The sequence below is a fragment of the Coregonus clupeaformis genome, chromosome 7 (assembly GCF_020615455.1).
Source record: "Coregonus clupeaformis isolate EN_2021a chromosome 7, ASM2061545v1, whole genome shotgun sequence".
NCBI lineage: Eukaryota > Metazoa > Chordata > Actinopteri > Salmoniformes > Salmonidae > Coregonus > Coregonus clupeaformis.
Window position 1 is genome coordinate 70,591,351 of NC_059198.1, and position 10,126 is coordinate 70,601,476.

The 10,126-nt window shown below is 46.0% G+C and overlaps 1 protein-coding gene across 1 annotated transcript; it reads right to left on the reverse strand.

The window, feature by feature from the left end:
* Positions 1–3,182: 3,182 nt before the first annotated feature.
* LOC121570536 (bryoporin-like) lies at positions 3,183–5,022 on the reverse strand. The gene is made up of 3 exons (XM_041882006.2): positions 4,836–5,022; positions 4,392–4,529; positions 3,183–3,858 (listed from the first exon to the last, which is right to left on the reverse strand). The coding sequence occupies exons 2-3, from the start codon at positions 4,493–4,495 to the stop codon at positions 3,426–3,428; spliced, it is 537 nt and encodes a 178-aa protein (XP_041737940.1). The 5' UTR covers positions 4,496–4,529; positions 4,836–5,022; the 3' UTR covers positions 3,183–3,425.
* Between the last annotated feature and the right edge of the window lie 5,104 nt (positions 5,023–10,126).

Consider the following 10,126-nt stretch of genomic DNA (forward strand, 5'->3'; position numbering starts at 1 on the left):
GGAAGGTGAACCTCCGTCCCAGTCTGAAATCTCTGGAAGACTGAAACAGGTTTCCCTCAAGAATTTCCCTGTATTTAGCACCATCCATCATTCCTTCAATTCTTACCAGTTTCCCAGTCCCTGCTGATGAAAAACATCCCCACAGCATGATGCTGCCACCACCATGCTTCACCGTGGGGATGGTGTTCTCGGGGTGATGAGAGGTGTTGGGTTTGCGCCAGACATTGCGTTTTCCTTGATGGCCAAAAAGCTCGATTTTAGTCTCATCTGACCAGAGTACCTTCTTCCATATGTTTGGGGGGTCTCCCACATGCCTTTTGGCGAACACCAAACGTGTTAGCTTATTTTTTTCTTTAAGCAATGGCTTTTTTCTGGCCACTCTTCCGTAAAGCCCAGCTCTGTGGAGTGTACGTCTTAAAGTGGTCCTATGGACAGATACTCCAATCTCCGCTGTGGAGCTTTGCAGCTCCTTCAGGGTTATCTTTGGTCTCTTTGTTGCCTCACTGATTAATGCCGTCCTTGCCTGGTCCGTGAGTTTTGGTGGGCGGCCCTCTCTTGGCAGGTTTGTTGTGGTGCCATATTCTTTCCATTTCTTAATAATGGATTTAATGGTGCTCCGTGGGATGTTCAAAGTTTCGGATACTTTTTTTAACCCAACCCTGATCTGTACTTCTCCACAACTTTGTCCCTGACCTGTTTGGAGAGCTCCTTGGTCTTCATGGTGCCGCTTGCTTGGTGGTGCCCCTTGCTTAGTGGTGATGCAGACTCTGGGGCCTTTCAGGACGGGTGTACAGTGGGGAAAAAAAGTTTTTAGTCAGCCACCAATTGTGCATGTTCTCCCACTTAAAACGATGAGAGGCCTGTAATTTTCATCATAGGTACACGTCAACTATGGCAGACAAATTGAGAAACAAAAATCCAGAAAATCACATTATAGGATTTTTAATGAATTTATTTGCAAATTATGGTGGAAAATAAGTATTTGGTCACCTACAAACAAGCAAGTTTTCTGGCTCTCACAGACCTGTAACTTCTTCTTTAAAGAGGCTCCTCTGTCCTCCACTCATTACCTGTATTAATGGCACCTGTTTGAACTTGTTATCAGTATAAAATACACCTGTCCACAACCTCAAACAGTCACACTCCAAACTCCACTATGGCCAAGACCAAAGAGATGTCAAAGGACACCAGAAACAAAATTGTAGACCTGCACCAGGCTGGGAAGACTGAATCTGAAATAGGTAAGCAGCTTGGTTTGAAGAAATCAACTGTGGGAGCAATTATTAGGAAATGGAAGACATACAAGACCACTGATAATCTCCCTCGATCTGGGGCTCCACGCAAGATCTCACCCCGTGGGGTCAAAATGATCACAAGAACGGTGAGCAAAAATCCCAGAACCACACGGGGGGACCTAGTGAATGACCTGCAGAGAGCTGGGACCAAAGTAACAAAGCCTACCATCAGTAACACACTACGCCGCCAGGGACTCAAATCCTGCAGTGCGAGACGTGTCCCCCTGCTTAAGCCAGTACATGTCCAGGCCCGTCTGAAGTTTGCTAGAGTGCATTTGGATGATCCAGAAGAGGATTGGGAGAATGTCATATGGTCAGATGAAACCAAAATAGAACTTTTTGGTAAAAACTCAACTCGTCGTGTTTGGAGGACAAAGAATGCTGAGTTGCATCCAAAGAACACCATACCTACTGTGAAGCATGGGGGTGGAAACATCATGCTTTGGGGCTGTTTTTCTGCAAAGGGACCAGGACGACTGATCCGTGTAAAGGAAAGAATGAATGGGGCCATGTATCGTGAGATTTTGAGTGAAAATCTCCTTCCATCAGCAAGGGCATTGAAGATGAAACGTGGCTGGGTCTTTCAGCATGACAATGATCCCAAACACACCGCCCGGGCAACGAAGGAGTAAGAAGCATTTCAAGGTCCTGGAGTGGCCTAGTCAGTCTCCAGATCTCAACCCCATAGAAAATCTTTGGAGGGAGTTGAAAGTCCGTGTTGCCCAGCGACAGCCCCAAATCATCACTGCTCTAGAGGAGATCTGCATGGAGGAATGGGCCAAAATACCAGCAACAGTGTGTGAAAACCTTGTGAAGACTTACAGAAAACGTTTGACCTGTGTCATTGCCAACAAAGGGTATATAACAAAGTATTGAGAAACTTTTGTTATTGACCAAATACTTATTTTCCACCATAATTTGCAAATAAATTCATTAAAACTCCTACAATGTGATTTTCTGGATTTTTTTTTCTCATTTTGTCTGTCATAGTTGACGTGTACCTATGATGAAAATTACAGGCCTCTCTCATCTTTTTAAGTGGGAGAACTTGCACAATTGGTGGCTGACTAAATACTTTTTTCCCCCACTGTATATATACTGAGATCATGTGACAGATCATGTGACACTTAGAATGCACACAGGTGGACTTTATTTAACTAATTATGTGACTTCTGAAGGTAATTGGTTGCACCAGATCTTATTTAGGGGCTTCATAGCAAAAGGGGGTGAAAACATATGCATGCACCACTTTTCCGTTATTTATTTTTTTGACTTTTTTGAAACAAGTTATTTTTTCATTTCACTTCACCAATTTGGACTATTTTGTGTATGTTCATCCATTTAAATTACAAGTTGTAATGCAACAAAATAGGAAAAACGCCAAGGGGGATGAATACTTTTGCATGGTTCCTGGTAGATAAAGGTTCATTATGTAAGCAGGGAGTAGTCACTCTGCAGTATACTCAGTTTCTCATGATAGATTATGTGTGACTGGATGCTTGACTGACTTGGAGGAATTAGGTAATTTGTTGCAATGGCATTGTGCAACAGAGGCACTGAATAAGATGAACAAGTAAATACATGCACCTCTGAAGCTACGGTCATCTCTTATGTGGTGCAGTTCTACAGGACAAGGCAAGAGACCAAGAACCATATAAATCCTGAAAGGATAATGATAAATTCTGAGCCAATAGTCACTGAATCACATGGAATTATTGTATTATGGCCAGTATAAAGTCTCTTTACGATTCATTAAAAACGGACAGTTCTAGGAAACTGAATACAATGTATAGCTATTTATTCTTAATGGTAATTATTAATGATACATGAAACTGTTAGAGTGTGTAAGTACATGTTAAAGGTTATCACCAAAACATCTTACACCAATTCATTGTTAAATGTTTTATTAAAATAAACATGTACAGGTGCAGAAAAAGACTCTGAATCGAGTGTTGTGAACAATTGGACAGTAATATCGTCCAGTTAATAAAGATGTATTAACTGGAAAACATAAACCACCTCAGTTGGTTGATTCATTCATTATTATATTTAGTACATGGTTATGTATCAATATAAACTCTTTCCCTGCTGTGAGTTGGTAAAATGGCTCAGCTACCAGCTTGTTTTCCCTTAGTGGCGCCCCATTTTATCATAGAGCTCCACCTTAATGATGGACTTCCCAACATTGGACATGGTGGCCCTCAGGTCTACGTGTTGGGCCTTGTACTCCACCCCTGACCCACGGGCCTCTGATCGGGCAAACTTGCTGAAGTCCTTCTCATTGTACATGTGGTTGTACAGTTGCTTGTCGCAGGCGCGTGCCACCTCGAAGACACCCACCCCCAGCCAGTTCTTGTAGAAGTTGTAGTCATAGGGCACGGAGAACATGATGGCCATGCGTTCTGAGCACACGCGGCTCTGCATGTGGAAAAGGTCGTAGGTCAGGACCCCCACGGCGCCCGTGGCTGTGTCGTCATCCTTGGTGAAGGAGCACACCTCTGTCTTGGTGGTGCGGACTGTGGGCTGGGGTGGGTGGTAGCAGTAGCCACTGGACATGTACACCCTGGGGGGTAGTAATGGGTAAGGGGTGTCATTAAGGTTCTAATTAATTATCTGAACATTCATGTTGCTGAAGATGGTCATTTATTCAAAATGCAAAACCTTACAAGGACTTAAAGTAATGTGAAAATACACTTTTAAACGTGTACTTTTACGATCACTGTCCCTCTACTTTTAGTCATTTCATTCTTCCTTTCTTTCTGTCCAGCCACTCTGTGCAGATGGATGGAGTGTGAGTGCTGTTATGGATTCGTAAGCAACACAGAGTGAACCAGCATGCAATGTGCAATGAGACACATTGTGTCACTTCATGATGGATAGGTGGATGTGTTCAATGCCACGTTACACATGAAAACCACCCATCCAAGAGAAGCCTGCCATAAAATATATTTACAATGAGGAATTTCACCGAAAAGTAACAGACAAATAACAATCTGGGGATGGTCAGCTGGTTTGCTATTTGGTTATGTAATTCCATTTCCATAGTGGTATACTGTAAGTAATGTAAGGAGATTAGAGTATTGAATGTCAACATACTTGGGGTTGATGAGACAGTACCCGGTGGTGACATTGGTGATCTCTATAGTACAGTTCCTGTTGGTGGTTAGAGTGGCTGAAACGGCCTCTGCGTTCTCTGGCATCTTGGCTGGTCTGAGGGAGTTACAGGGAAAAAACCTGTATAGTGGCATTTAGATGTGTGGAAACAGAGTAAGTCTGGAGTGTAAAGATAATGACAGCTGAAGAGTAGCTTTGAGAGTAGCTTTGAGAGTAGCTTTGCCAACAGAAACAAAATAACATTAATTTAAAATCTCTTTAATCTTCCCTTCAACCCTGAAACTCGAGAGTTTTCAGGTAGATGCATGTTTCTAAAAGTCTAGGCAAGGTAGCAAACAAACAGTTCTGATCCCAATGTATCACACGCTAAATATTCTAGCAGGCAGAAGATGTTAATTATGATGAAGACAATGTAAAGATATTCACCTTCTATGTTCAGAAAACTTCTGACAGCTGTGTCAGGCAGAGTAGAGTAGATTCCTGTTTCCACAGACTCGTGGAGGAGAGGAGGAATTGGCTGAAGTCACGCCTACTCTGATTACACTTTTGCTTGTTCGTGCACAAACCCAGGTGTGGCACGGAACCCATAGAAAATTAGGCAAACCTTTGAACGAGAGCAGAAAGGAATGAAGAACAGGAAATTGTCACGCCCTGGCTCTGGGGACTCTTTAATGTTGAGCCAGGGTGTTAGTTTCTATGTTTAGTTTTCTAGGTTTCTGTTCTAGATCGTTGTTTTCTATGTTGGCCAGGGTGGTTCCCAATCAGAGGCAGTTGATTCTCGTTGTCTCTGATTGGGAACCGTACTTAGGCAGCCTGTTTGGCACAGTTAATTGTGGGATCTTGATCTGTATAGGTTTGTGGTGTTTAACCTTTAGACTTCACGTATCGTTTTGTTGTTTTGTTGTTATTGTTAAAGTACTCATTAAAAGATGTATGCCTATCACGCTGCGCCTTGGTCTGCCTCTTATAACGACCGTGACAGAAGATCCCACCAAAGAAGGACCAAGCAGCGTGTTCAGGAGCAGACACCGGGAAAGGAACTGGAGAAGTTGGCGATGTCCCAGGTGGGCGAATGGTGGTCTTGGGAGGACATGTTCGCGGGCAAAGGGCCATGGGCAAAAGTTAAAGCCCTGGCGAGAGAGGAGGTACGGCGCCAACCGTGCCGTCGTCGGACAGGCGAGAGGCAACCCCAAGACATTTTTTTGGGGGGGAGGCACACGGCATGGACGACGGGGCTGCTGGAGGCAGCTACAGGGCGAGTTTGTGGACTAGGAGAGGAGGCCACCAGGTTACGGGGGCCATTGGTCATGAGGGGGAAGGAGAGTGTAGAGGCACGGCGAGAGGTACTGGGGTGTGTTACCAGTCTGGTCCGGCCCGTTCCTGATCCCCGCACAAGGCCAGTGGTGTGTGTTTCCAGTACGGTCTGGCCTGTTCCTGTCCCTCGCACCAACCCTGTGGTGCGCGTCGCCAGCCCGGTCCGGCCTGTTCCTGCTCCCCGCACCAAGCCAGTGGTGCGCGTCGCCAGCCTGGTCCGGCCTGTTCCTGCTCCCCGCACCAAGCCAGTGGTGCGCGTCGCCAGCCCGGTCCGGCCTGTTCCTGCTCCCCGCACCAAGCCAGTGGTGCCCGTCGCCAGCCCGGTCCGGCCTGTTCCTGCTCCCCGCACCAAGCCAGTGGTGTGCGTCGCCAGCCCGGTCCGGCCTGTTCCTGCTCCCTTCACCAAGCCAGTGGTGCGCGTTGCCAGCCCGGTCCGGCCCGTTCCTGCTCCCCGCACCAAGCCTGTGGTGCGCGTCGCCAGCCCGGTCCGGCCTGTTCCTGCTCCCCGCACCAAGCCAGTGGTGCGCGTCGCCAGCCCGGCCCGGCCTGTTCCTGCCCCTCGCACCAAGCCTGTGGTGCGCGTCGCCAGCCCGGTCCGGCCTGTTCCTGCTCCCCGCACCAAGCCTGTGGTGCGCGTCGCCGGCCCGGCCCGTTCCTGCTCCCCGCACCAAGCCAGTGGTGCGCGTCGTCAGCCCGGTCCGGCCCGTTCCTGCTCCCCGCACCAAGCCTGTGGTGCGCGTCGCCAGCCCGGTCCGGCCTGTTCCTGCTCCCCGCACCAAGCCAGTGGTGCGCGTCGCCAGCCCGGTCCGGCCCGTTCCCGCTCCCCGCACCAAGCCAGTGGTGCGCGTCGTCAGTCCGGCACGGTCCGTGCCTGTTCCACCTGTGCCTGGTCCGGCACCGGTCAGCTGCTCCACGCCGGAGCCAGAGCAATCCGCTCCACCGGTGTTTAGTCCAGCTCCGGCCAGCTGGGCCAGACCACGAGGGTGAGAGAGAGAGTGGTGGTCGCGCCCGGAGCCGGATCCGCCTCCGAGGCGGAATGCCCACCCGGCCCCTCCCCTGTGGTGTTTGGTTGGCGCGGTCGCAGTCCGCGCCTTTGGGGGGGGGTACTGTCACGCCCTGGCTCTGGGGACTCTTTAATGTTGAGCCAGGGTGTTAGTTTCTATGTTTAGTTTTCTAGGTTTCTGTTCTAGATCGTTGTTTTCTATGTTGGCCAGGGTGGTTCCCAATCAGAGGCAGCTGATTCTCGTTGTCTCTGATTGGGAACCATACTTAGGCAGCCTGTTTGGCACAGTTAATTGTGGGATCTTGATCTGTATAGGTTTGTGGTGTTTAACCTTTAGACTTCACGTATCGTTTTGTTGTTATTGTTAAAGTACTCATTAAAAGATGTACGCCTATCACGCTGCGCCTTGGTCTGCCTCTTATAACGACCGTGACAGAAATACTGCATTCCAATGTAATAGTTTGGCCTTTTGCTGTATTTGCTGATGTTATACTAGCTGCTGTTAGTTCTATTACATACAATACTAAGATATTTTAGATAGACAAAAATAGTAAGGGATTTGTGCCAATGAGACTGTTGTAACAAATGCTATCCATACAGCCAGCTCATAGCACATTCTGTAGTACTGTATTTTGTGTTCTGACATGATGAGGGAGAACAAATGAAACATTGTTGCTGCGGTCACTGCAGGTCTGGGAAAGTTGTGGGTTCTGCACCTGTGCATGTGCCGACCTGTAACACATTCCTCACAGCCAGGTACCACCCTATCACAGCAATGCATTGTGACACAACCTTTGACACACCCCAGCTCCACAAACCTCACTCACACTTTTCAATGGAAAAAGAAACACACCCTTCTTCTAATGTAAAAACTGAGATGGGCAATAATTACTCAGCATCAATTGAGAAACTAAGTGGATACTGGATGTCCAAAACATCTGCAGGTTATTGGTGGCTGGGAATGACAACTGAATGAAAAAGAGCTACAAATGTGTGCTTTGGAAACCCATGTAATTATCAAAGAATGCATCCCAAATGGCACCCTATTCCCTATATAGTGCACTACTTTTGACCAGAGCCCTTTGGTCTGTATTAGTGCTGCCAGATTTCAGACTTCAACAGATGGCGCCAAACATGCACTTATAGTTTGAATTGTCAACCTTATGGACACATAGAACTTGCTTTACGGAGGTCACAATGCTTTTAGAAATGCATTGCTGCTTCTGTGTTGTAACTTGACAATAAACCACACCAACCCCTTTGACCTTTCAATATCAGAAATGAACATTTATTTCTGCACAGATTTTATACAGTACTGTGAACATTTCCTCTGAATTTCATGTTATGGTCAATAACAATAACTGTGAATCACAGGAGGTTGGTGGCACATTAATTGGGGAGGACGGGCTCGTGGAGCAGAATTGGTGGAATGGTATCAAATACATCAAGCACATGGTTTCCATGTGTTGGATGCCATGCCATTCGCTCCATTCCAGCCATTATTATTAGCCGTCCTCCCCTCAGCAGCCTCCACTGCTGTGGACACAGGACACACAGCAACCTTCATCCATAAGGACTAGAACAAGGCATTCTTTCTCTTTCTGTATGAATAAGTCAGATCGTTAAACGCATCTTGGTGATTGTGTTTGTGGGATATGTTAATAAAACATTCTCAACCTAATCATATTAGTCATACAATTTACATTCAAATACCTCTTGAAACTCACACACCCAAAACTAAAACCACAACCGGATGAGAGCTGAAGACACAATAGACATTCGACAAGATCCATGCTCTGTCGTAGCCGGCGGCGACCGGGAGACCCATGGGGCGGCGTGCAATTGGCCCAGCGTCGTCCAGGGTAGGGGAGGGAATGGCCGGCAGGGATGTAGCTCAGTTGATAGAGCATGGCGTTTGCAACGCCAGGGTTGTGGGTTCGATTCCCACAGGGGGTATGAAAAAAATAAAAATAAATGTATGCACTAACTGTAAGTCGCTCTGGATAAGAGCGTCTGCTAAATGACTAAAATGTAAATGTAAATGTAAGATGCAGTGAAAAGTCAATAGTCACAGTAATTGTTACAGTGTATGTCCTGAATTGTCTTTTATCTTTGTCGCTAGGGTTTATCCTTGACTGAAGAACTGCATATTACATTATTATTACTCATGCATAGAAGCTCAAAGTTGCTGGAATATCATTGTTCTGTAAATATAACCATTTCTTATTGACCTAACACACCTACTGTATATCAATCTTTGTTGAAAGACAATCACATGGTCTGCTTGGTTGATGGAAAATTGCTCTGGAATGTTCTACACATTGCACATGTTGGGAATGAAATATAGATTGAGAGAGAGAGAGAGAGCGAAAGATCAATTCAAATGTTATTTGTCACATGCACTGAATATACAGTTGAAGTCGGAAGGTTACATACACCTTAGCAAAATACAGTTAAACTCTGTTTTTCACAATTCCTGACATTTAATCCTAGTAAAAAATTCCCTGTCTTAGGTCAGTTAGGATCACCACTTTATTTTAAGAATGTGAAATGTCAGAATAATAATAGAGAGCTTTTATTCCTTTCATCACATTCCCAGTGGGTCAGAAGTTTACATACACTCAATTAATATTTGGTAGCATTGCCTTTAAATAGTTTAACTTGGGTCAAAAAAATTTTTTGGGGTAGCCTTCCACAAGCTTCCCACAATAAGTTGGGTGAATTTTGGCCCATTCCTCCTGACAGAGCTGGTGTAACTGAGTCAGGTTTGTAGGCCTACTTGCTCACACACGCTTTTTCAATTCTGCCCACACATTTTCTATAGGATTGAGGTCAGCGCTTTGTGATGGCCACTCCAAAACCTTGACTTTGTTGTCCTTAAGCCATAACTTTGGAACTATGCTTGGGGTTATTGTCCATTTGGTAGACCCATTTGTGTCCAAGCTTTAACTTCCTGACTGATGTCTTGAGACGTTGCTTCAATATATCCACATAATTTTCCTTACTCATGATGCCATCTATTTTCTGAAGTGCACCAGTCCCTCCTGCAGCAAAGCACCCCCAAAGCATGATGCTGCTACCCCCGTGCTTCACGGTTGGAATGGTGATCTTCGGCTTGCATGCAACACCCTTTTTCCTCCAAACATAACGATGGTCAATATGGCCAAACAGTTCTATTTTTGTTTCATCAGACCAGAGGATATTTCTCCAAAAAGTACGATCTTTGTCCCAATGTGCAGTTGCAAACCGTAGTCTGGCTTTTTTATGGCGGTTTTGGAGAAGTGGCTTCTTCCTTGCCTAGCGGCCTTTCAGGTTATGTCGATATAGGACTTGTTTTACTGTGGATATAGATACATTTGTACATGTTTCCTCCAGCATCTTCACAAGGTCCTTTGCTGTT